The 27,319-nt window shown below is 48.8% G+C and overlaps 2 protein-coding genes across 6 annotated transcripts in view; both read right to left on the minus strand.

The window, feature by feature from the left end:
* Window positions 1-27,282, minus strand: part of LOC149371848 (monocarboxylate transporter 12-B-like) — a 73,086-nt gene extending 45,804 nt beyond the window's left edge. The window contains exon 1 of one of the 4 annotated variants that reach the window (XM_089566141.1): window positions 27,215-27,282. The gene's annotated coding sequence lies outside the window, so the exon portion shown is untranslated. Of the gene's footprint in view, window positions 1-5,998; window positions 6,120-16,629; window positions 16,756-27,214 lie in introns of those variants that run through there. The other 3 variants (XM_089566144.1, XM_089566143.1, XM_089566142.1) reach the window with 3 other exon arrangements.
* Window positions 606-27,293, minus strand: LOC149371849 (monocarboxylate transporter 12-like). Of its 2 annotated transcripts, none has more exons than XM_089566146.1 (5): window positions 27,215-27,293; window positions 4,973-5,256; window positions 4,237-4,380; window positions 3,207-4,145; window positions 606-2,051 (listed from the first exon to the last, which is right to left on the minus strand). In XM_089566146.1, the coding sequence occupies exons 2-5, from the start codon at window positions 5,208-5,210 to the stop codon at window positions 1,924-1,926; spliced, it is 1,449 nt and encodes a 482-aa protein (XP_089422272.1). In that variant the 5' UTR covers window positions 5,211-5,256; window positions 27,215-27,293; the 3' UTR covers window positions 606-1,923. The 2 variants fall into 2 exon arrangements, with proteins under 2 accessions (XP_089422272.1, XP_089422271.1); XM_089566145.1 differs by lacking the exon at window positions 27,215-27,293 and adding an exon at window positions 5,999-6,016.
* Window positions 27,294-27,319: the final 26 nt, after the last annotated feature.

Genomic DNA, 27,319 nt, shown 5'->3' on the forward strand with positions numbered 1-27,319 from the left:
CGCCGAGTTAGACCCGTTTCACATGCTTTGACTAGAACGAAAATACTCGGCCTGGTCGGTGACGCCGCAGTGCGATTTTCGGCCAGTGTTTTCACACGCAGCGCGTACCCAGAAAATTCGGTCGGAGGGACACGCAAGGTTGCTCGATGTTCGCGTGGGCAGCCCACGATTAGACGCAACAGAAACGCTGCACGGAATGTGTTGATGATGTTATGACCAGCTTGTTTTTAGATGCAAGGCAATTTCGTATGTTTTGATTAGAATAAACAGTTTTGCTTCCGCCGCAGCAACAGCTCCCACGTGACCCCACGTCACGCGCCGCCTCGGCGCTCCCCATTGGTCAGTCGCAGAGCGAACACACCGACGCTGGGACTGAATATCAACCGGACGGAACTCGGTCGCAGGCCGACCGCGGCTAGACCGACGGCCCTCCCCAGTCGCAGACCGATAGAATTCGCAGCGCCGCAGGCGAAGATCGCATGCATGTGAAAACGAGCCCTAGCTCGACCACTGTAAACTCAGGGACCGTTTCACGATCACATGAGCATTCCGCACACATGTTCCTCTGTACACTATAAGAGGAACTCGCAAATAGGCACAAGATATACGAACGTATATATGTATTTACAAGAACGTGCGAATCGGCATGAGTATATCAGAGGTGCCGTCGGGGTTCGCGCATCCCCCATACAATGTTGACAAACGTTGTAGGCATTAGCACAAGCTTAAAAAAACATTACATCAGCGACAAATACCCTGATCACCATGCATCAACTGCACAATCAAAAGAGACATTATGAAAAAAAATGTTGCATCGGGTCGCCTTCGACGATGGCAGGATGGCAGCTTGAGTGAAGGCATCACAGATTACAAAGGATCTGATAGGCACAACGCAGAACCACGACTAGTTTCAAAACGCGTCGCGATTTTCAATACAGCCGTTCGCGTACAGGCACTCTTCGGTTTAGGCTGCTATGTGAGCATTCAGTGGCAGTTCACGGCAGACCAACCGAAACTAAGGCAAGACGGTTCGGAATAGAAATCAGGGTCATTTTTTAGTGTTAGATAGATTTAGTGTTTTCGACAAGCTTGCAGAGAACAAAAAGCAAAGCACAGGTAGCAGTCACAAATGTGCCTATACTGCTTTGCTGATCGCACAATAGTGATGTTTACATGAAGCGATCCTTAGTGCAGGTGACCCTGTAAACGTCCTAAGAGTTTATTACCCTGGCTAGAGCGCGAGTACGGTGCGCCCTCCGTTTACTGGCCACAACCACGAGAAACACTTCTGGCTGGAGAAACTAAACACGGACGTTTAGTGCTCTTGACACACACAGACTTCACCGAATGAAACGACACTTCGAGGGGGAAGCATTACGCCCGCCAGAGCGTTTCCGCTGAAAGCAAGCACTCCGCGCGAAAGATTCGGGGATTCTTGTACACGTTCTTCCAGCGTCGTTCCAATCACGCGCGCCTGCTTCACCACGGCGCAGACTGTACCGGGGACCACGAGCTCGCGCACCGCGTTTCATCCCTTGACGACTATGCGTGAGCAATGCATGCAAATAGCTCGACCATCCGCAATCAAACATCCGCAGAGCACACCAACCTCACAGCGTCGAGCGAATGGCATACAAGGCCTACTGTTACAAACGCCGACGAAGTATATACGTAAGCATATAGCACCGCTATTGTTTCTTCTTCGCGTTAAATCACAACATGTGTATCACGCAATTCTCGCTACACGTCCGTGGCACTTTTCGAACGCAGCTGCAGGCGAGGCATTTGGCGCTTGTGCGTGCACGGTACATCGTCCAGTCCTCCACGCGGCGTTGCTGCCCACCAGCGAGTCTTCGGGAGCCGGATAGTGCACGGACATGGCTTCTCACGTCATGCCGTATTGGAAAGAAGGAAGGTAGCACGTCACTTCCGCCGCTGCCGGAAACGAAGCGTCGTGGTGGCGACGAACCATAGAAGCGCGACTGCGAGCGACACGCCGCCGATGAGGTGGAACAGTCCCTCGTAGTTGCCCGACGCGTCTCGGTAGAGACCTGCAACGGCAACAGCATTGGACCAAACGATATACGAATCTCCTCATTTCAGTCTCGGCTGCGCCACTGCTCCGGCAAGACGCACCTGTGCTGATTCGCAGCCACATTTTATATCCTTCGATTTGATACTCTCGACGATTTGATACATGGCTACCTGCGAGTTAGGAGTCCCTGAAAGACATACCTCTGAAGAAAATAGAGTGCCGAGCGCTATGAAGCGTCTAAGAAGTTAATTGCAGCCTGCATCAAGGTCGAAATTGCCCGCGGGTTGATGCCGTATGTCAAATGTCCTTTAGAATCGGCGAGCATGCAACGCGGTTCAGTTGCCGCGATAATTTCGGTTACATACGACTGAGGTCCCGTGATAAGCGCCGTTGGCTGAAGTGTGCCGCGCCAGCTACACGACAACCAAGTTCTTTACTCTGCGCCGCGTTTCCGGCTTGATTAAGAAAGACACATAGTTGCTACGTCGCAGTCTCGAACTTTATGAAGACAAGAGGACTGATAAGCCGAAAATATTAGAGGCTGGCATTGCTGGCATCAAATCTCAGAAAAGTAGCACTTATCAAAGGCTCCGTGCTTTTCCAGCAGACCGCAAATTATAAAGCGTTTCTCGATCCCTCCTTCCAGGTTGCCTTCCATGGTGGCGCAAACGTTGCAGCTCTGCAGGACTCAGTGCACGACTGCGGGCGATGGGAACGACTATTTCAGAATTCATTAAAGCTCGCCCCACGCACTTAACTTGTCTTAGCTTCACCGCAGACGCCTCACACGTCGAAATTGAACACCACAGTAGACGATGCCGATAAACTACACCTGCAGACTACATACGCAGGGCACAGCTACAATTTTTTCAGTGGGTGCTAAGCTGTCGCGGCTCGTGGAGAGCGAAGTTTGGGACAGCATTTAATATGTCATGCTGACTAAGATGCACATCACACACGCACACAGGTACATCCTGCAGCTTGAAAAGCGAAATAGGCCCAAGGTACCGCGACCTCTTCGATAAATATCTGTTGCGAGAATGAGCGGTTATCGGTAAACCAAATCAAAGAAAAAGGGACAATGATCACTCCATCGGCGACCAGGTACAACCAGCGTATTTAAAGGGAGTTAAGAAGGCCAAAATCAATGGACGAAACCTCCATCCCTTACCGATGAGCGGCGGCCTGGCGAGGCACAGCGCTCCCGCGACGAACGACGTGACGCCGAAGGAGACCGGCAGCCGGTCCAGCCCTACGTGCTCCGTGAGCAGAACCGACACCAGGATCATGGTGCAGCCCGTGGCCCAGCCGGACACCACGGCCATGCTAACCTGGCCGGCGTACGTCGTGAACACGGGCATGGCGAAGAGCGCCAGGCCGCCGATGAGGAAGTGCAGGGCCATCATGTTGCCCCGACTGACGAAGCCCCGATCAGAGATCCAGCCGGAGCCCAGGCGGGCGACTAGGTCGGCCAACGAGTAAGTGGAGATGAGTAGAACGGCGTTGATCCTGGACACACCGTGGTCCACGGCGAAGTCCACCACGACTGTCAGGTACGTGGTCATCGTGAATAGCACGGTGACGAAGGAGGCACAGATCAGGTAGAACATGGGCACGAAGAAGATGGACACGTTGCGCTGCAGTTTCGGGACGTCCGCAGAACGGTTAGTGCACAGGACATCGGTCTCAATATTGGCAGCCACGTCCGGAGCCGCGGCTGTCTGCTGCACGTCTGCTGCATAGTCTAACGGATTGAGAGCCGTTAGTTCTGCGTCCTTAGGCTTCTCAAAGCTCTCGCCGGGGAGTTTCGAGCACTCCGTGTCTTCCGGAGGAGGGTCCCGAGGGACGACCTTGTACGAAGGACACTTCTTTCGCGGATTGGGCTCCATCTGCAAGAAGGCACCGGCCACGGCGTGGAACATTATCCCTCCGAAGAGCAGCAGTGACCCGCGCAGCCCGTACTCTTCAAACAGGACCTGGACGAGCGGAGGGTAGACGATGGAGGCGAACGTGGGACCCGCATAGCTGATCCCGGATGCCGTGGCCCGATGCTTCTCGAAGTGCTGGTTGATGATCACGTTGTGCAGCGTGAGCAGACCAAGTGCAAAACCTTGAAACAGAGAGACGGAAAAGAAACCGTGGTTTTCAACGCAAGCGGAAACTGACGCCTGTAATTAGTGCACATATATTAATATATATACCTTGCACGACACCTAGGCAGGCAGTGAGGTAGATGACGCTGTTGGCCCAGAAACATAGACACACCGCGAAGGATGACAAGAGGCATCCGCACAGCGATATCTTCCAGATGTCCACGTAGAGGGCGAGAACGCCTGCCACGGGAGCTGGAAAAAGGACGCCAAGGTGGAGACTTCAGGGGCGCTTCAGAGCATGTTTGCACAGAATGGCGTAGATTACTGGGAACAGAACGATCCAGGTCCTGCCATCCGGAGCGCTAGGCATGCATCGATTAAATTACCATGCATGAGGGCATCACGAATGTCCAGTTTTTCTTGACTGAGCCTCGCTGACGTCATTAGAGAATTCAGCAAAGACTGCGCACCAAGCGGTCAGGTGAAAGGCGACAAACTCAGCTCAACGGACGGAAGCAACAATCATCGACTACTGTGTTCCTCAGAAGTTCGAAAAACAAGCACCACATTTAAGCTATAGGGACGTGAAAATCAACAGGAACGACCGCATGAACGGAAGAACTCGAAATGTCCCTAGTATTTTTAGAAGCCTCTATTTCCTTGCAGCGAAAAGCAAAGAAATTTAAGGACTACGAATGCGTCTCAAGGCTCTTCTGGTAGATCTTGAAGAGTTACTCGAGATCCTGATATGCAAATCGTTAAGTTGTTTGCCTCCGTCATAGCCTTAGGCGCGAAGAATACGTGCCCCAGATAAAGTAGTACGTGCAGCAGATATGCATAGTACCCGTGGTAAAGATGAAGACGGCGAGCAGCGTGAGGGGCCACGACGCCTCTTCCCTGGTCACTTCGAGCGTCTGCAGCACGCCGACGTAGACGACACCGCTCGATTTGTACATCAGGGCCGAGAAGAAGTTGATCCAGCAGCAGCTCACGGCCACCAGCCAGCTGCGTGGCGAGTCCACCCCGCCCCTGCGGACCATCGCTGCTGCCCGGACGCGGTGGTGGTCGTGGTCCGCCACCATGCCATGCACGGCGCCGCGTCCTGCCAGCCCGCCGCCGTCGCGTTACCTGCGATGACTCCACTTGTGGGCTGCCGACGGCTGCTGCTAGCGCTGCTAACACGAAGCTCTTCTTTCTCACTGCACTCCTCTCCTTTCTAAATCCTTCGCTGTCGACACCCGGCGCGCCGAGCTTGTGTACGCACCGCGAAATCCGACGACGCGACGTTTTTGTTTTTCGTCGTCAGGTGTCTCGCTAGTCTGGGCCCCGCTGTCAGCTTGCTATCCAGCCTTTCTCCACATATTTCGCTCTCTTTCTTTCCCCGTCGGGCCAGCCAGCGCATCTTATCTCAGAAATGGTTCCACGCCGCCGCCGCAGCGTTTTTGTTGATTGTGACCTGAGTAGAGCAGCTGCTTGCGGCGCACACACGCTCGAGACAGGAGGAAAAAAAGAGCGGGCCAGAGCATGCTAAACAGATGGGGCGGGTCTTGCTAAATGAATGTCTTTGCTCCATTCTCTATATGGACACAAAGCGTGCCCGCCGGTCGTTTATTCAGTTCTGCCAGTCGACCTATACGTAGTATTTTCCAATACTAACAGGGGACCACCTTGGGGTCGCGCTTTTTTGGAATACCGAGCAAGCGTCCGTATCCACGCGGTATACGATTTGATGCATGTTACACGACAGCGACGGCACAACGCGTCTACGACGAAATGAGGATGAACAGACAACCAAAGAAAGTCGCAAGCGATACCGAAACGATAGCACCGCACTCAAAACGACGCGGGCACAAGCGACGTTGAAACTTACCTACTCTCGAAGTATGTCGGAGCAGCAGTCGGCGATGTCGCCCTGTCACGTGTGTGAGGCACAGCGACAGCCTAGCATATAGCGGCGCATGCGTTGTTACAATGGCTCGCCGATTCACTGCCGTAATTCCGACATATATTTTTTTTATTAATCGTGGCGCTTAATTCGAGGGCCTCTCTGGCGTCCTCCACTGTCGGCGGGCGCAGCTGGCGGATGCGGACGTGACGCAGAGAGCGTTTCCTGAACATGATTTCGCATTCCCAACGACTGCAGCTGAATTATGCTTCCCCGCAGGTGCCGGCTGGCACAGCTGGACGTCACGCTCTCCATCAGCACACAACCTCGTACTAAATACTTCTCTTTGGACGTGTGGCATGGGACATTGTTTTTCCTTCAATTCCGACCGTCTCTTCAGATACCATTTAGCCGCGAAAGCGTCGGAACGAAGGCGGGAAAAAGTAGGTTCAACAATTGTGGAACCCATGTGAACACTGACGTCATACAGCACGAACAAAGCCAGGGCCGCCGCGGTGGCTCAGCGGCTATGGTGCTTGGCTGCTGAACCAAAAGACGCGGGTTCGATGCCGGCCGCGGCGGCTAGAATTTCTTTGGAGGAGAAATTCTAGAGGCCCGTGTACTATGCGATGTCAGTGCACGTTAAAGAACCCCAGGTGGTCGAAATTTCCGGAGCCCTCCACTACGGCGTCTCTCATAGCCTTAGTCGCTTTGGGACGTTAAACCCCATAAAAAAAAAAAACAAAGCCACGCCTTAATGATCGATAGAATTTTCGCGTTAGCAAAACTTCTAGACGGGCACGTTAGTAAGGATTCATGTCAACAGCGCAGAAGAAAACAGGGACACAACGCAGAAGCAACACACAAGCGCAAAGCGTAGACTGGCAACTAGATTAGACTATAGCTCTTTGCACACGCACGTTCTCTTTTCGTTTTCGTTCTGTTTGTTATTCTGTTTAAATTCCATCTGCGCTGTGGAATAAACTATAGATGCTAGTATGCGCTTATGTGGTGTCACTTAATTCCTATGTGCGTGCCTCTTTTGTTTTAGGCAGTGTTTCACAGTGAAGAGGCGCTTGTTTCGTGAGGGAAACCGTGAGGTTCTATTCAACGTCGCACACTATATACACGTCCCGACTGTTCGTCATTGCCTGCGGTGTAACTACGTAGGCAACGAGCAATAGCTTACAAAGTTAGCGGGAAGTGGGGTGGGGGTACATGCTCATCAAACATGGCAGGAATTATACTGCAACAAAATTGCGTTTTTAATTACTTATCGCGATAATTTGTAATTACTGAGTTACTTCCGTGGTCTAGTAATTCAGGAATGTAATGAATAATTTTGGGACGTGTGATTTCGCAGCAAAAATAAATTTAGTTTCGAAATTATTTTTTTTACAAAAATGGATCACGCACTGCTCTTTGCTTCGGCAAAGCTGGGGTCTCTCCTATGTACGGTAGTGCACATTGACGCGAGGTAAGCCTGCGCCAGTTAAAAGTTACGTTCCTTGCAGCGCTATCGAAAGTAGGGACCTCCTCAGCCAATCAGGACAGCGCGCTAAATGTGTTCCTCCAGGACAGAAGAATGTGTGCGTCACGTCTGAGAAGAATTCGGCGTTTCTTTTACACTGTTTTCTTTCGATATTTTTTCGCATGAAAAAATAGAAAGTAATCTAAAAGTAATTGGACTACTTTTTGCTATTAACCTAACGTAATGTCCGTACTCTTTGTGCGTAGTAATAGGTAATTTAATTTAATTACTTACATGCAGTTTTCAGAAAAATGGCTGAGGCTTAGCTTAGGTTAAGCCTAGTCAGATGCGAAGCATATTGTCGCCGAGTTGCATATCGAGCACGCCGCTTGGCTAGACGTTCTTCACGCTCTTCATCAGTCCCTGGAGCACGCCGCAACTTTTGCTTCTCATTCCAAGCAGCAGCCCTGTCTCCAGGAGGCATCTCTATCCCGTGTACGCCTAGCAGAGGCAGGCGCACCCCCTTGTATACCGCCGCTCCAGCATCACGTGTTCACTACAGCGCACCTAGCGGCAGAAGCAGGAAACCCATTGGTCGCGACGCCTCGCGCGACGGCGCGAGCTGGGGCCCCGTTTCTACTGTGTCGTTACGTCACGCATCACGTGGTCCTCCTTGGTCGCGACGCCTCGCGCGACGGCGCGAGCTGGGCCCCCGTTTCTCATCTGCTGTGACGTCACGCACCACGTGGTCATCCTTGGTCACGACTGTAGTGAACTAGAATACTATTCTAGTTCGCTAGTTCAAAAGACGCGGGTTCGATCCCGGCCGCGGCGGCTAGAATTTCTTTGGAGGAGAAATTCTAGAGGCCCGTGTACTGTGCGATGTCAGTGCACGTGAAAGAACCCCAGGTGGTCGAAATTTCCGGAGCCCTTCACTACGGCGTCTCTCATAGCCTTAGTCGCTTTGGGACGTTAAACCCCACAAAACCAAACCAAAACCATCTAGTTCACTATAGTCACGACGCCTCGCGCGACGGCGCGAGTTGGGCCCCCGTTTTTTAATCTGCTGTGACGTCACGCATCACGTGGTATGACATGGAGGTCACGAAAGGTCAATGGTAACGACACCGCCGCGCTCGAGGAGTTGGGTTGGGCTATTTTAGTATGCTTCGCATAAAAGTAATTAGTAATGTAATGTAATTACTTTTAAAACGTAATTTTGCCTTGTACGGTGCTCGCGACATCAACAGTCTACCACATTCTAGAAACATTACATGCGGCTTCCCAAGAATAATTCTGAGGGGCTAGACTGCCCCGCCGCGGTGGCTCAGTGGTTACGGCGCTCGGCTGCTGACCCGAAAGACGCGGGTTCGATCCCGGCCGCGGCGGTCGAATCTCAATGGAGGCGATATTCTAAAGGCCCGTGTACTGTGCGATGTCAGTGCACGTTCAAGAACCCCAGGTGGTCGAAATTTCCGGAGCCCTTCACTACGGCGTCCCTCACAGCCTGAGTTGATTCGGGACGTTAAACCCCAATAAACCAAACCAAACTTGAGTGGCTAGACTTGATCCCTGATCGTGACAAAAGGCCGAAGAGACCACAAACGCGGGACACAGACAAGGGGAAAGCGTTGTTGCTTATATATAAGCACCCAGTTTTTGCGCCGTTTCGCCTTTTGTCAATAGGCAGGCTATTTCCAAACGCACTGCAGACGCGCACGCTGCGTCCGGCGCACACCTGGCATTTAATGCGGTCGAGCCGCCTCCGACGCTAAAACCCCTACAGAAAAGATAAAACAGACTGCACAGACGCGCTGTCATGCGCGGAATAGTTCCGGTGCGTTCGATGACCCCCGAGTATGTATGCCTGACTGTTTTAATGCGCTTTTACGTGCCAAAACGGCTCGCTGCGCGCTACAAGGCACACCGTTGTCGAGAGGTGGGGATCACTATGCGAGCCTTTTAGTTTTTCGCGCACGCTAAAGCGTGGGCACACGGAGCGTTTTCGCATTTCGCCGCCGTCAAAATATGTCCGCCGTGGTTTGAATCGATCGAAGCCCCCCCCCCCCCCCCCCCCCCCCTTCCCCCGAAGTCGTGCTCAGCACCCGAACGCTACAAAGGGTGTTTCACCTAAGTCTTTAAACAATTTTTAAAAACAGGATTTTGGAGTTAGAACTTTTTTCGGCATAGCACTGTCAGCGGTGTAGTACATCAGAGTGCAGCTAAGACGTGCTAACTAGCAGGTTGGTTAACTAATATTGAATAAACTTCTTAACTGTCACTGTTAGGCTCCTTAATTATTAAGAGGCGTGTAGCACATCGTAATTGATATCCATATCAGTTTTTAGAATTTCGTAATCGCGGTTACCCTCGGCGCTGCAGCCGAAGAAGTTTAGGCTAAATCTCGTCAAAATGCACGCGAAAGGCAAAGCAACCTCTCCAGTGCACGTAACTCATCGAAATAGCCAAAGTTTGTAGGGCCACAGAACCTAGCGTAACCGCATTTTCAAAATTCTAAAAACTGGTATGGGTATTACTTACGGTGGGCTACACGCTTGTCGGTAATTAAACCCTATCGGTAATAGTTAAAAAGTTAACTGTGCAATATTAGTTAAGCAGCCTGATGGTTAGGACATGTTAGCTGTATTCTAACGTACTACACCGCTGACAATGCTATGGCGAAAAAAAAGCTCTAACTCAAAAAACCAATTTTTAAAAATTGTACAAGTCTTAGGTGAAACACCCTGTATATCCACGCATTAACCGCGGAAAGACTGCGGTGCTATTTATCGTTTATGGTTTATAATTAGCTTTAACGTCCCAAAGTGACTCAGTGACTCAAGTGGGGACGCCATAGTGGAGGGCTCCCATAATTTCGAACGCGGGGTTCTTTAAGTTAACGTGCACTGACATCACGCAGTACACGCGCCTGTAGCATTTCGCCTCTGTCGAAATGCGACCGCCACGGCCGGGATCGAACCCGCGTCTTCCAGGTCAGCTTTTCTCTTTCTTTCCTTCTTTGTCTCTTTTCCCTTCTTTCTTTCTTCCTCTTTCTTTCTTTCATTCTTCCTTACTTTCCACCTTTTTATGCTTCTTTCTTTCATTGAAGAAATCGGGATTATTGCTTCATTTCGTTTTTGTGCATACCTTCGCCTGGCACGATGTCACAACACCTCCGGCGTTCATCGCGAACAACGCGCTCGCCCGGCGTACATGTTGAACAAACAGCTCTGAAGACGACAGGTTAGTAAATTAAAAACGCATTTTTAGTTTAAAAAGAAACGGGTACGTCCTTGAGCCACTTCTTTTTCTTATACTTAAACGACCTCAAGTTTGACTCTCCTGTGCACGGCTGTTTTTGCAGTAATTTTTGGGTACTTAATTTGATTCTTCGAGCGTATGTTTTAGTGCGCTATCCCTTATAGTGGCCATTGTGATAGACCATGTGACCATGTCCTCTGTGATAGACCATGCATTTGTACACGACATGCACCCGCTCCTGCCTTGGCTACCAATAGACGGCCGGCAGTATCGAATAAAGAAAGAAATATTTACACACACCACATTGAACATAGTCACAAAATTATCCCAGTTAACACCTGTTACTGAAAAAAAAAAACTGGATTTACGAATAGTGTACCGTTGTTACCAAATCCTGAAAGGAAAAAGAAACGCGAAGTAATCAAAAGTTGTATACGATGCGCAGCGAACCAACCGAACGGTAAACCACGCGTATATACTCTATACAGGAAATCAGCCGACCCTCGATAAATGCAGTTATTTCAACGCAGACGTCCCAGATGGATGGCTAACACATGTCGTACTGCTAAGGGCAGTGTGATGTGCCCCGACCATTCTCGAAAGGTCGACGCCAGCCGTCTGTACGGCTACGACGTTGACGGAAACAGAGCAGCATTTCTCGAAGGTCAGCTCTTCGCTTAGCGCACGTGTTTTGCGTTTCATAAGGTTTTTCATTTTGATGCATCGGAATTAGAAGCCCCACCGTGGAGAAAAAGTGTCAGGCATCCGGCGTAGTGTTGTCCACACCACATTCCACTGCCACGGTTGGCAGATGAAAAAGTGTGGAGGGGGAAATCCCCCTCTCCACCAGTAGCAGAGAGGAGGGAGAGGTAGTGATGCAAAACTATCGATAGTTGAGTCACTATCGAACTATCGATGGTAAAAAAGACAATTGATAGTGCTATCGATAGTACTATCGATAGTAGTATCGATAGTACTATCGATTGTACTTTCGATAGTTCTATTGATAGTACTATCGATAGCAGTGTCGATACTACTTGTTATATATAGTACTATCGATTCTTTGAAATCAAGCACGCGTACTCACTGCATCGTAAACTTGGTTTCCCGAGTGTGTGGTATGGAGGTGATGGTGTGACTAACTTACAGGACTCGCCCGTTTTCGCGCCCTACGCGTCACCGAGCTCTGCAGGCGTACCGTGCGTAAAGTTGCTGGATAAAATGTTAGCGTGCGAATGTCCTAGTTGCGAAGCATGTGTGCGAAAAGAATTTCTGCAGCGGTTACGTCAGCAAGACGACGTCTGCAGTGCACGATAGTGTCGTGTAAGCCAGCACAACTTGCGCTGTTTGTTAATTCATCGGATGCAGTTCCAGGTATTTTTCCGAACTTTCCCTGTGGACGTTAAGGTACCATAGCTGGTCGAAATCTACCTGGAGACCTCCACTACGGCATCCCTCATAGCTTGAGCCTCTTTGGGGGGTTAAGCCTCATGAGACTGTGAAACCAACCAGGTATCGCAAATGTTTTGGTTATATCGCTGGCCAACAAATGCATAATATCAGTATTGTTACTATCAATAGTCTTACCATCGACAGTTTCACTATCGATAGTCTTGCTATCGATAGCGGTACGATCGCTAGTGATACTATCGATAGCAAAACTATCGATAGTAATACTATCGATAATACTATAGATAGTATTCGCATTGGCATCGGCATTGGCATTGGCCTTCGCATTGGCATCGTATAATGATAATTAAGAGGTCCCTAATTTTTTGTTTGCTTTTTCACCTTTTATCCCCTCGAAATTCTTCCTTTGTTTTGAGGATTGTATCATGACGATGCAGTTCCTCGTTTCGATAAAAAGTGTTAGCAGCGAGTAAGCGCTCCTCCTGTGTTTTTCTTTGTTTCCATCATCACGAGAGCAAAGCAGCTGTCCTAATGTTGATTCCACAATAAAGTAAACGCACCGGTTCAGGAATGATGATGATGATTGAAACGTTTAATGAGGAAAAAAGGGGGAAGGGGAATAAGGTGAAGGTGGTCGGGTCCTCTGTTCAGGATTCCGTTGGCAAAGGCCGCCGCCATCCGTGCTCTTTCAACGAAAGCTCGTTGATCCTCGAGTTCCGAGCCGGCCGCCCCTATCCTTTCCACGTTTGCTGTTCTGCTAAATCTATAGAACTATGCGCCTGGAAGGGCCATACCTTATTGATACGGGTCTCCGTATTGGCCAAAAAATTTACGCACTGATTTACAAGCTTCTGAATTTTTCTTGTGAAGTTTAGCCGGATTGCTGAGTGACAATTTGCACTGAGATGACAATAGAAAATTTCGTTTTTTAGCTTCCCTTTTCTTTCCTTAATTGAGCTTTTTTCAATAACTGTCCCGGAGAGGGTCTCCTAGTACAAAATTATATGCCGTCGATTGGAGAACGCAAAGGTCACGCGTAACTATAGCAGTGAACAAAGTCAGACGGTAGATAGCAACGTACCTTCCTATGAGCTGCGTTTGTCTACAGGTCGCGCACACATAATTCGTAGTTACGGCCCGCCCACCCGCGGTTTGATCCAGCAAGCCTTCCTCTTGAACCCTTCCACTCATGTGCTTCCGAGCGGTTTTAGTGGGGGTTTTCACGAGAGGTCGAACAGACATGTCCGGTAGACACTTTTAACATTGGCAAAAGCCTATATATTAATGCTGACAAGGAGCTCAAAAAACCTTTTCCAAATTTATTTTCTGAAAGAAATATTACAGATCCGGCTTCATGCAAGGGCACGTTTTGTGGGTTTTGCAAACCTTAAAATTTCGACCGCTATAATATGGATTTTTTGTAGCTAGCCATTCAGCTATTATTCTCTGGGCCCTTCCTATACTAATAAATGATGCCATGGGTTTATTTTTGTTTTGAAGGACGCTTATTTTGCAACAGAAAATTCCAAACACGGCCCATTTTGAAACAAGTTCATAATAGTCAGCCTAATATTTATGCACCTCATATAGCTATAAAGCTGAAAATATCCCAACCAATCTGTCCCTAACAGAACACCTGGCGGGCTAGTTGGTTGTTCGTAATTCCTATTCGTAAGCGCTACTTATCTCAGACAAGCACCCAGACAGACATGACAGGACGGGCGCTGGCTTTAACTAAGTTTATTGAAACACACACTCGTACATTTGTTAGAAAGAAGACAGTGAGCGCATACGCATTCACAACTATATATATATATATATATATATATATATATATAAACACATTGTGAATCAGGCAGACTAGACAGCATATTATAACGTATTTTCAAGTCATCTGAATTCACTTGCTCGCAGGAAGACTGAAGTGGTGCTGATGCACGTGTCACCTCTCTCGCTGATAAAAAATGCCTCTTATAGCTGACGTACTGTCTTTACTTCTAGTTAGAATTTTGATTTCCTCAAGTCATCGCTTACAGTTTTAATCGTTGACATCACTGCAAGAGCAGCAGTGGGCAGGTAGATTCTGGAACCAGTCCGATGCGTTTTCTGTTGATCTTTCATGTTTCCTGGCACGTTCGTTGACACAACTCCCAGTTGGTCCGGCATATACTTTGTGGGGACGCGCTCTACTCGTCCCGTGTGGTTCGCTTCCCCGCAGTGCACCCTCCTTAGCCGTGTTAGTTACTTTAACTAACAAGGGAGGGCGCCGGCGTCGCAGCGACACGAGCGCCACAGATGGCGTTTGCTGCGCGCGCGCTTTTCGTCGGCGGGCGGCCTCATGGTGGGAACATGCTCCCGCCAGTACGTCCCGTCCGGCCTCGGAGTTTCCCTCTTGCCCTGGCGTGGGCGAACGTTCGCTCGTAGCAGTGCTGGTGAGTCGGACGTCCTCAATTCATCAGCGTATTTTGCTGCTAGCCGGCGTTGTTGTTGTTGTAGCAATAAATGTCTTGTTTGTGTCAGCCAGTGTGTCGTTCCTTTGTTCCCGCAGAGCAAGGCCCGCCGTGGTCGGCGTGCGCTCGGTAGCGTATGCGACCACGGGGTGGGTTCCGGCGGTGTTGAACTGGGTCAGCGCGCTTAAGCGGGGAGAACGTGTTTATATCTCCCCAATTAAAGCCCCACAACTTTGCCACATGAAAGGGGATCTCGTAGACCACACCCGTGGCGCACCGGATGTACGGGTTTGCGTGTTTTGTTCCACAGCCGGAATCCGCAGGACCCCCGCTGCTGTTATGTGTGCCTGTGCTCGTCTCAAGTAAGTAGCGCTGAAGTACTATTCTATGAACTATCTTGGCCCTCCTACTGGAAACGCTCGATCTAAATTTCGTTTATCTAGCAACGGTGCTTCATACTGAAAAACATACTCGATTACGAGCAAATCTTCTTAGGTTCCATAGTTTGAAAATTATTTATAAAGAATGGCCAGCTTCAATTTTTCTCAAACTCTCAGAAATTAAGGTCATCATCATGAATTTTTAGTGCCCAAGGGGATCTGTGGCCAAAGAGCGCCGTGCCACAGGGTGTGACCCCTACTAAAGTAGGGGTAAACGACAAATTTTCTCAAGCATTTCACCCCAGATAAGCAGAGCTCAAAGCCAGGGGAAAGCTTGTACCTACTTTGTCACCGGTGGTGGGTACCCGGTGGCACTGGGGATCGAACCCTGCACCACATCCGAGGCGGATGCTCGACCCCCTGCAGCTGCGGAACTTTCAGAAATAAGCCTCCGGAACATTAATGCAGCACGTGCTTCAAAAACAAGTCGCAGTATTTTTGTAATTTACAAGTTAGATTGCGAAAAGAGGCCCTGTTAGCAAAACTGCGATAAGAAGGCAGAGCCAAGCGACGATGCTATAGTGAAGAATGTGTTCCTCAGCAGTAAGCATCGTCGCTTGGTTTTGCCTTCCTTTTTCTACAGAGGCCTTCAAGCAAAAAAAAGACGAAAGTGCATAAGTCAGCTCGTCATTCATGAAGAGTGGGCGTTTTTTATTATTATCTTATGCCTGACGTCTCGCTTGATTGATTGCGACGGCTAGTATGCGCTCAGAAAAAGAAGAGAACTTGCGAGGGCGCCGACCTCCGTTAAATGCTGAGAATGTGTGCGCGGCCTTTCCGAGGCGCTGTAACGGGCCAAAGATGCGAAGAGGTTTAGCAGCAAAGGTTACGGCATCCACACATGAGCGCTCAGCCTCATTGCATGCATCCCGGAGGTTCGCGCATTCGCTCGACTCATTCTGAGCACTTTGGCTTTGAATATTGTCACGTAGTGGTGACGGGAGTCCAGGCAGAGAGGAAGACAGCGAAATGTTCTCCTAAACAAAAACTGTTTATTTGGGCTCACCTGCGCCCACAATGAATTGAATCACTCGGCGGCGGCGAAAGCAACAAGCGTGCTCGGCGATCGTCAAACAGAATGACCGCCGCTCTCGGCTGTGCTTAATATAAAGCTGATAGCGAACTTCCGAGATATGGCGTCCAAAGTTACCACAACATTCTGGAACAACGTAGAATCTTCTCCGCCTGGATGCGATCAATAGAGATAAATATGGCCGCGTCTTGCATCACAAGCAAAGTGATAAAGCGGCGTGCCGGAAGCTTTGAAGAATGAACAAACACTACAAAGATTAGCGCCAAAATCACTTAACAGTCGAGCTATTTACACTAAAACCAAGTAGCAAAAGAAGTGTAAGAAACTGCTTCGCTGCAACATACAGTTCTGTTATCGAACGCTGTTCGCTTTCATTAGTCTCATTTCTTCAGGATGCAGGGTTTGCCACATGAAGTACGAGAAGTCCGGAAGCCAAGATCCTTCCTCCCCGTTCAAGGATTCGAAAGTTCGGCAGCGCCGCAACATGCCCTAGCACGCGGCTCAGAAGCAAATCCTGTGGCCTGAACACTTTTGAACAAGGCTGTACTTACTTTGTCACAGGCAGTTTTCTTACAAAGTGGATTACCGCAGTCCTCCTCCTCTTTACAAAGTCTCACCGCATATACGAAACAAAAGCACGAAGAAGGCCACAGAGCTTGGAGAGAACGTCACTATCGAAGCCGCGACGGGGTAGTGGCTCTCAACGAGTCGCCAAACGCTACCGCGCACTTTGCGAGACTGGGACAAGCAGGAGAGCCGGAGTTTCGAGCAAGGTGCAAGTGGGCGACGCCCAACTCGGACTGCGAACGCGAAGGGTGCCGGGAATGCCGATAGCTAGGCGCCCATATCTCGTCCACTCAATCGCACCCCGGTCGAGCCGCCGTGTTCTGTTCCGTGCGCTTGGCGCAGAGCTCGATTCCTACCGTGTGTTGCTTGTGTGCGAGCTGTTTGCGAGAAGTCGCTTGCGAACACCAGCCGAGCTAGTGCGACCGCGTAACCTAGGCATCATCATCATCAGTCAGGTTGAGTCCTGTGCTGGACATAGGCCTCTCGATCTCTCGAAGTGATTTGCTATGAGCCCTGTCCTATGCTAGGAGGCATAGGACACCTTATCTCAACAAACATAACCTCATCATTCCACATCTCAGCTTCTCCTATCATCAACAATGCTTCCTATCCTTTAATATCCACTCTGTATACTATGCGGTGCAGTACGGAAGTACAATGCGACGTGTTCTATTAACCACTTCCTAAGCATCGCAAAAATGAGTCACCACAATACAAGCCGCTTCAAAGGGCGCCAACGCGTGTCAAAGGAATCTTATGAAAGCTAAAAAGTGTACAGGAAATTCTGAGCGCCTCACATTGGCAGGGAGTACATGTACTCTCACAAGAACGTGAATACGACGACAGCCGACGCTGGTTCCAAGCAGACGTGAAAACAGCACCAACTGAGTAGGTTTGTTGGTGAAGGTGAATAGTTTAATGGATTAACACGTTTTGGCGGGCTAGTTGGTTAAGCATCTTGAATAAACAGCGCGAACGAAGACGAGCACAAAAGACAAGAAAACGGACGACACAGCGCTGTGTCGTCCGTTTTCTTGTCTTTTGTGCTCGTCTTCGTTCGCGCTGTTTATTCAAGAGTTTAATGGAGTAATTAACGTTTCTTGATAATTAGGAAACAAGTGAAGCGATTATATTTGTACGCTTCATCACAAACATTTTTTTCTCTCTCCAAGTACCCAAACATTGTTTATGATTCCGTTGTCCCAGGTTCGTCATACTGTACAAACTCCTCACTTAACGCTACAAACATTGCCGCCATGGTGATGCAACCTGCAATTAGGCGACAGCCGGTCCCAGCTGGAATGAGGCGAAGTCAGCAGTCGCAAACACCTCTTGCAGCTTAGAGTGGCAAGTCAAGTGTAATGATGCAAAGTTGTTGCGGCAATCTCTGTCACACAACGAGTAACTGTATACTCAGAAGAGTTGTCCCGCAGTCGCTTACAAAACGTTCCTTTATTATGTTTTTCGCTTGCCTCCAAAGCCTTGTTACGGCTTGGGCGGCACGCTCTGGCGGGTCTTGACGCTGGTGACCCTGCGACCCGCACCGCAGATTCTTCACGCAGCATTTTATTTCTGCGCCAAGCATTGTGGCTGCGGGGTCTTGACGCCGACGCGTGTTGACCTCGCAACCTGCACTGCACGTAGTTCGTGGTCTTGACGGGCTCTCATTTTTTAATTTTTTTCCCCAGGTCGCAATGCTTGTTCAGCAGCTCGGTCTGTTATCGCGCCGCCTTAAGTTCTTATTTCAATTAATTGATGGGCACTATAAAACCGACCTTTCCGAAATAACCTCCTTCTCAACCGGATACGCTACTGGGCAAAGGCATTCTTTAACGATAACGCCATTTCAGCCGTGCAATAACTGTTATGAGTATTCCTTTTTCAAAAGAACAGCAGCTGACTGGAATAACCTAAATGACATTGAAGTTCTGCAGCCATCGCTGACATCCTTTGCTTCCCTCCTTCGGTAATGTTCTTTGATACTAATGTTTTCTTTTGTTACTTACGTTGCTTCAATCTGCACTGTTTATTTGTGCTTTGCCATTGTATTGTGGTCTATATATATGTTGTTCTTCTCCCACCCTACTAAAATCCCGAAAATTTGGTGTTGCAGTATAAATAAATAAATAAACAACGCGGCGGGAAAGTTCGCCGCCAAATTGCCGCAGTTAATCTTCAGTTACGGTTCAGCAAGCAAGACACTGTGCAGCGGTCCCCGCACAACGGGATAAATGCGATATTGTAGTACAATACAATAGGCGTATAAAGACGGAAATCTATGCGATGCCGCGTTGCGTCAAGGTCAATGTCGAATGCGTGTTTGCCCTCGGCGTCCGTGTTTAGCGGGAGGGGGCTGCATTAATTCGTACGCGGGGCTAAACAACGCGCATCATGCAGCAGCAACAAGACGCCGTGGTGCGTAAGCAGGCGGAAAGCAGATGTGTACAACACACTTCCGGTGCATAAAGCGCTTTTGCTCACGCCGCAGGGTGTTCCGAGCTGTTTGCGTAATCGCTGGGATGACGGCATGCGTTCGCAGCGCCACCGGTCCGGGCACGTTCTGTATCCTCTTCGGTTGTGAATTAGTTATGAATGTAGTAACCCAATGAGAAACTCCACCGCGAAGTGAGCGTGACGCAGTCGCCGCGGGGTGAGTGTCCGCGGTGCTTGCCACACGTGCTCTCCGTTCGCTGCTCTGTACAGTAGTCATGCCTCCAAGTGCCATTCATTCGGGATCGTAGACGTTGCCTTATACGTTTATTAATGCGAAAGCACTTCTAGGATATGTCATGTCACCGTAAACGTGACCGTAACCGTAACCGTGTCACCGGGTCGCGTCACCGTAACGTGTCCGCAAAACGTGTCCGCAGCAGTTGTGACGTTCTCATAAGAGGTAGCACCAAACGAATGGTTGTGATCGATAGGGAACGGTGTGAGGATGATGCGCAAAAAAAATTGTCACTAAGATGATGAGGTAATTAGTTGGAGCCAATAATTAGTAAAAATGTCGAATTTGAATGTCGAAATAGCACGGACGACAAGCAATAGCAGGGAATAGTACAAAATGAGTGAAAAAATAAAAGTTCGAAATGGATTGAAATGCGTTCAGTGAATGAAATGTAAGGTAATCGATTAAAAACACTTCATCGATTTGGAGTAAGTAGTTAATTAATTAGAAGCGAAAGCAATGGAGGGTTGAATGGATTGGACGGGTATATAGCAAGTGGACGGAAAAGCAATTAAGCGTCGAATTTGAACAACAAAATTGGTCATCAGTCGTCGACTTATAAGGTTAAAAAACGATAAATAATCAATTGATCGGTAATTAATCAATATATAATTCAGGGGGCACTTTGGCTCTCTAAAGTGCTGCAAGGCGAAATCGTTTACTGGCGCACTGTTTGTTTTTATTTACCTTTTATTTTTCATTATCTTTTTATTTTTCATATTCTTTATATTTTTCTTTATATTCATATTCTTTTTATTTTATTTTTCATATTCTTTTTATTGTTTTTTATTTTTATTTTCACATCTTATTTTGTTTTTATTTTTGCTTATTTTCTTATTTTTATTTTCCTTTTCTTGACTTTATTCCTTTTATTTTATTTATGAAACCTATGCGTTCACTAGATGCGTTTTTATTCATGCCGGAATCTTGAGCCTTCGTGGCGGAGTGGTAGCGTCTCCTCTTCAAATGCCAAAGGCCCTGGTTCGATTCCCACCCTCGGCGCAGTTTTTCTAAGCAGTGACGCCGAAAGGCGGACAAATCTGCCGACGCTTCTGTCGACACGGCTGCCGACGCGTCTGTCGACATTCCTGCCGACGCGTCTGCTAACGACAGTATGAGGCATTAAAGGCTTTCGCCTTAAAAGAGACACAGAAAGGCGACGAGTGGCGAGGAGGCGTCAATGCTTTCGCATTCTCCCAACGCAGATCGCCGCGGTGATCTCTCTCTTTTTTTTTTTCTGCTTAGCCACCTGCTATTTCAGAGAAACCGCCAAGCACATAAACCCGTTCCCGGTGGGCTCCATGCGTTCGTGCTCTCGACTGCAAGGCCGCTAAGACGACAACGCATGAAGGACGACACACAGCCCAGGTAGCACCGAACATTAGAATAGTGGTATAGAAATGTTATGTAAGTTGGAGTAATGTTACATGTTGCATAGTAACTTTACATTAACATTAAAAATTAACATATAACATAATAAGTTACATAGGAAACGTTACTTTCACATTCTAAACAAACGTTGTTTTAATATAATCGTCTAAATTTAATTATAATGTTAGAGTCGCAACTATAAAACAACGTTGCAAATATATTTCGAGCACGGATTTCCAGACATTTTCTCACTGTTCTTAGAGTAAAGATGTTTTTCAACTAACAGTACCTAGTAACCTCATCTCTTAGATAGTACTCGCCATAGATTACATGAAGAGCCCCATTATTTTGTCACAAAACTTTATGTTATTACCCATTCCCCACTGTCACTCGTGGGACATCCCGCAGTAGCGAGTATATAAGCTCGGCGGCATGATATCCGCTTGGAGGTGAGTGAATACGAGTTGCTGTGCTGTAGTGTAGCGGAGAAGGTGTCGCTCTTGTTGTTGGTTCTTGCAAAGTGTTGTAAGTTGTGTGCCGTCACCACTGGCAGGCCTGCATCTATTTATGTTGCTTACATGTTTCATGAATGTTTGGGGAAGGTTATTCGAACATTTATATGTAACATTACAAAAACATAAGAAAAAAAAAGATGCCCAGGCTTAGCTTGGTTAAGCCAAGAATGCGTTGCATATTGTGCGGTCTTTTTGCGCGAGGTATTGCTTGGCGGCACTCGATTTTCTCAGCAGCTTTTCCTCCGTGACGTCACGCGCCGGCGCAGTGCCCCTAGCGGGAGGAGCGGGAGTCAGGTGGTGGCTGCGGCCGCGCGCGACCGCGCGAGTTGGGGCCCAGCTTTTCCTCCGGCTGTCGTGACGTCACGTCACGTGGTTTGGTGGCTGCCCGGCCGCGCCCAAGGGCTGAACTGAGTGATTGCAATATGCTACGCATAAAAGGACATTAAGGACATTGAAATAACATTTGAGCGTAACAAAAATGTAACATTATCGCAATGTTTCGGTGCTACCTGGGAGGCACTCATGCAGTACGTGTGAACGTGTCAGCGCTTTTCCGATCGAGAACATGCACCAAACTCCCAACAGTCCGACATTCTGAAGTGCCTACGTGCGCGTGTTCGTTGGTAAAGCACAGAAAATTTTCATTGGCACTCACTCCTGAACTCTGCTGAAAAAAAAAAAAAAAAAATGGCGGTGCGCGACTACTGCTAACTCCAGATCTGACAGCCAAACAACGCATACCGCTGCGTCGGAGGCTGCGGCCTTGGATAAAAAGGAGCCCGGTATGGAAATCTGCAGTCGAAGGAACGCACTCGATCATTTCATTATTTACATCACGGGCGCGTCCGCATGGCGGCCGACGAGGAAAACAAGGAAAGAAAAGCAGCTGAGGCGCCAAGTGCCGCCAGTAGCCTCGTGATCTTAACGAAGTGCGCGGCGGAAGGGGAAGAAGGAGGGGGCACGCCTCTCGCGTCCCCCGTTAAGCCGTCGCCGCCTCTTCCGCTGTGCGTGACAAGTGGCCTGACGTAATCTCTGCAGAGAGCCCCGATAAACGCTGACCACTGAAGCAAGCAAAACGTGCGGCCGCACCACAGCTCCAGCCGCAGCACGCGTGTGGCAAGGCTGACGCAAATCCCCGCCGCTTATTAAGCCAGCGAAGGCTAGGCTGCTATCGCGATGCAGTCTGCGCTTTACGGCCGGCAGCAGCTGCGCGGCGCGGATGGATATCTTTACGGTCAGCAAATGACACCTCGGGCTCCGGCGCGAACTGTTTCTTCCTATACGACTGTACAGTCTTAGCTCGCAATGTAATACAGTTAAGCCTCATTCGTTACAGTTCGAAACAGCGCATGTAACGAAGGGGGACTCGGGTTTCCCAGGCATATCACAAAGCATACTGTCACCGACTGGAAGATGAAGCGGGAAGTGGCGGAGGTAAAAAACCTCGCGCAAGGACCCAGCCATTAAATCATGCCATCACCATCCGCCACGTCCTGCCTTCATCGGCTTGCCGTAGCGTAACAATATGTTCATCATCCATTTAATTCAACTTCGTTGCAAAGAGGTACAACACATACAGACATTCACATTCGCAAATACAGAAGGTGCACGAGGCCACTTGAACCATTAATTAATTAAGGAAAGCCGGGATGATCATCAAAAGCCATGATGGCGCTCGCCTAGCCAGCAGCTTCAGGTTTAAGGTTAATTGAGTTTATAACTCCCAAAGCGACTCAGGCTATGAGGGACGCCGTAGTGGAGGGCTCCGGAAATTTCGACCACTTGGGGTTCTTTAACGTGCACTGACAATGGCCCCTAGAATTTCGCCTCCACCGAAATTCGACCGCCGCGGCCGGGATCGAATCCGCGTTTTTCGGGTCAGCAGCATATACCCACTGAGACACCGTGGCGGCTAGAACAGCTTCAACTTTATTACTCATAAAGTCATGTTATATTGCGCTAAAACTACGACACATAAGAGAAAAATATATAGCACAGGACGAGCGCAACCTGTGCTATTCTCGTCCTTGCGTTCTTCTGTTATGTGTCGTAGTTTCAGCGCAGTATAACAGGACTTATGTAGGCGATCACCAACTAGCCAGACAACAGCTCTTGTTAAAGCATATTACTTGTAAAGTCCCTGATTACATCATTTAGTTCAGGGACCCTCCAAGCGAGGAAGTTCCTGTGGGAAAAACGCATGGGACCTCATATTTTGGTTTGGTTTGTTAAGGTTTAACGTCCCAAAGCGACTCAGGCTATGAGGGACGCCGTAGTGGAGGGTTACGGATAATTTCGCCTACCTGAGATTCGTTAACGTGCACTGACGTCGCACAGTACGCGGGTCTCTAGCATTTTGCCTCCATCGAAGTGCGACCGCCGTGGCCGGGATCGAACCCGCGTTTTTCGGGTCAGCAGCCGAGCACCATACCCACTGAGCCACCGTGGCGGCTAGAACAGCTTCAGCTCTATTACTCATAAAGTCATGTCATATTGTGCTAAAACTACGGCACATAAGAGAAGAATATATAACACAGGACGAGCGTAACTTGTGCTATTCTCGTACTGTGCTTGCATGTCGTCCTTCTTCGTCCTTGCGTTCTTCTGTTATGTGTCGTAGTTTTAGCGCAACATAACATGACTTATGTAGGCGATCACCAACTAGCCCGACAGCAGCTCTTGTTAGAGCATATTACTCGTAAAGTCCCTGATTACATCTTTTAGTTCAGGGACCCTCCAAGCGAGGAAGTTTCTGAGGAAAAACGCATGGGCCCTCATTTTTTGGTTTGGTTTGTTAAGGTTTAACTTCCCAAAGCGACTCAGGCTATATGGGACGCCGTAGTGAAGGGCTCCGGAAATTTCGACCATCTGGGGTTCTTTAACGTGCACTGACATCGCACAGCACACGGGCCCCTAGAATTTCGCCTCCATCGATGTTCCACCGCCGCGGCCGGGATCGAACTCGCGTCTTTTGGGTCAGCAGCCGAGCGCTAAAATTAGCTGTGCATAGTCCTGTTGGCACTGTCTGAGAATACCTTCCCTTTCTTTGTGTCATTTACCAAAAATATATGAAACAAACGACCTAACAGCGTTCAGGTGGTGGTTATTGAGGAAAGGAAATGACGCAGTAACAGTCTCACCACTGAGCCACCACGGCGGGTCTCAATTTTTCCTCCAGAAATTTGAAGAAATGCCTGATAAGCCAGCAAGACTGCCCACCTCCTCACTGTCCCCTCCAAAAGTCGCGCAAAAATCCGCCTGCATGGTAACGGCGGTGCGTTCGTGCGTGCGTGTGCGTGCGTGCGTGCGTAAAATGCAGCCAAAGCAGACAGGACTTTTACCGGAGTTTTTTTATTGAGCGCAGAAAACTGCGAAACCCAACCCGTATCCCCGTCTTCTCGGTCCCACGAAGCTACTCGTAGAAGCGCGGGCAACTTCTGCGAGTGACTTTCGGAAGCTATAGCTGTATAGGCTCACCGGCCGGATTGATATGCGTGCTGGCTGCCTCGCGCGGACCGCTTGGAAAGTTTGAACACCGCGTTTCCTTGACTGGAACAGATGGCGGGTTTACCTGAAGGCACCCAGACTTTAAATCGGGCAGCATATGCCAGCTTTTGAAACGGCAAGCATGGAAAGGGAGCATCGCTAACTGGAATTACAAAGCATAAAACTGGGCATGGGACAAGACACAGGAGAGAAGCAAACAGGACGAGCTCAGTTTTGTGTGTTTTGCAGTGTTTGCTTTGTTTTATGTGTTTGCAGCGAAGCAATGTTTGCTTCTCTCTTGTGTCTTGTCCCCTGTTCAGTTTTATGTTTTGTAATCATGTCGTACCAACTAGCCCTTCATCGCGCACCATCGCTAACTGGAATTATTGGAGACCTATCTCAGTACAGTAATATCAGGAACAAAATGCGAATGGAAAAGCTGGAGATCGCTTAAAAAAAAAAAAAAAACTGACTGAAGATTCCACCAAGGTGCCGTTTAGGTAAAACAGTTTTTTTTTTTTAATGCGGCCTTATTAAACCATAACCCGCACAATAATAATAATAATAAAAGCTTCTACGCGACAACGGTGCCACTTCAACGTACCAAGACGCGTCTTAGAGACCAAAATCTGATTTTTTTTTTTTTGCTTTGAAGCGCTCTCCCCAACGAGACTTTACGCGCACAGTGGGGCAGATGTTTGAGCTAGCAGCTGTTCATGTGATAGCTTTCTTTTAAGCCCAATAAAGCAACGTAAATCGAACCTCGATGCAAACAGTGCTACTAGCAGTTTTTCGAGGCGGTATACAACTTTTCCATTGACAGTTTGTTCTTAATGTCAACAATTAAAAAAGTGAGCTAATTGGACTTAACTAATTAATTAACTTTTAACAACGAAAAATACTGCAGATTAGGCCACGCGACTCTGACTCGGATTATGCGACTCAGTTGGTTTCACTGGGCTAGGAAACTTCGTATTTTTTAAAAGCTTGGTTACATTTAGCTGCTACACCTGGTATATGGCCCCTTGGAAGTTACATAACCTTAATCGCGTAGCAGAATCGAATCACGAAAGGACAGCAACCGAGAGCGCATACATGAAGTGAGGTACTCAGTCGAGAGCGACGCGTGTGCCGCCGTCGCCTATCACTCAACGCAGCATAAGCTCGCGGGGGCGGACGTCTAATTGAACACTGAGACCCCCCCCTTTTCCCGAGGAGCTAGCCGTCGTGTCAAGGACGGAAATTTAGAGCTAGTGCCAGTTGCAGCAACAGGGAGGCGCGGGGCAGTGCGCAGCCGCAAACACTGCGCCGAACCCACTGTCTGCGCTGTCAAGAGCCGATTTGCACTGTCAACTCAAGGACACGCTAAGGCCCTGGGCATGCCACGGAAAAACGAAAACAGTGCGCGAAAGGACACATTTTATGCCCGTTAAGAGAAGTATAAAGAGAGAAAGCTGAACCTGGAAGCGACTGTATCACGCTATCCCTCTTTGAAACTCAGAACTTGCGCCTTATAGCCGTCGGTCAACACAAGGTCAAAATAAGCACCGTTATTTTCTCCTACACAGCATACTTCTCTGCAAGCAGTAGTGTGCTGCGAGCAGCCCAGTCAACAGGAGTCTGTCGACTCCACCCAAGTGGTCCATTGTGATGGAGCGAATGTCGCGAAATCTTTTTCACCTGCAATGTTTCACCAGTACATTCAGAATTTGGCATTGCGTGGCTAATTGAGCAGAGGGAAGACGTGTGTGTGTGTGTGCGTGTGTGTGTGCGCGCGCGCGCGCGCGCGCGTGTGTGTGTGTGTGTGTGTGTGTGTGTGCGTGCGTGCGTGCGTGCGTGCGTGCGTGCGTGCGTGCGTTTCGTCTCAGAATTCATGCTGTTCTGCAGACGTGAAAACTGCGCAAAGGACGGGGCATTCTACCAACTAACCCCACACTGCCCCCTTCTGGAATTCATACCGGGCATGCACGCATATATATCTTTTCACGCCAGCTTTCAGTGAATATGCGTTCTTGGAGAGCGAAGATGTCGGTAAGGGGCCCATGAGAAACTAGCGCAAAGCTTTCAGAAACGTGCTAACGGCTAGCTGCGAGCTCAATAAAAATAAGCAAAGGCGGAACTATTTTCGTCTCCGTCTCATCACGACGCGACTCTTCCAAGAGGAAACAAACGCGGTTGAAGACAATAAGCTCATCACAATACGATGCTCCAGATTAAACAGCCAGAACGTTGAGCGTAAGAAGCGCAGTTTATATTCACGTCTTCAGAGCTGGCGCCGTCCCTCGGTGCACTTCGTTATATCAACTGGCAGCGTGGAGTTAATGTACTAACACAGTGCAGCATACCACAGCGGTGTTAGTTACCTCTGTAATCCATCGCCTTATTTAGAAACAGTCCATAAAAGTTTGCGATGTAACACTTCGGATTATGCGTAATATATCCGGGCAGCATAAAGTAAGGCTACCTCACCTCTGCGGCGACAAGTCAGCAAGTCAGTCCATCCCACGTAGCGACAACCAGCGACAACAGCGTTACGGAATGAGAAGTGAAACCAATGAAACTCGAGTACGAAAC

The sequence above is a fragment of the Amblyomma mixtum genome, chromosome 1 (genome assembly GCF_055824585.1).
Source record: "Amblyomma mixtum isolate Tamu chromosome 1, ASM5582458v1, whole genome shotgun sequence".
NCBI lineage: Eukaryota > Metazoa > Arthropoda > Arachnida > Ixodida > Ixodidae > Amblyomma > Amblyomma mixtum.

What these genes read in the sequence shown, in the direction of transcription:
- LOC149371849 (XM_089566146.1), bottom strand. Translation starts at nt 5,210, where the DNA reads ATGGTGGCGGACCACGACCACCACCGCGTCCGGGCAGCAGCGATGGTC. An exon ending in CTGCCTAGGTGTCGTGCAAG is followed by an intron (nt 4,146 to 4,236) that starts GTATATATATTA and finishes CTCTGTTTCAAG; the next exon opens with GTTTTGCACTTGGTCTGCTC. An exon ending in CGCCAGGCCGCCGCTCATCG is followed by an intron (nt 2,052 to 3,206) that starts GTAAGGGATGGA and finishes TTGCCGTTGCAG; the next exon opens with GTCTCTACCGAGACGCGTCG.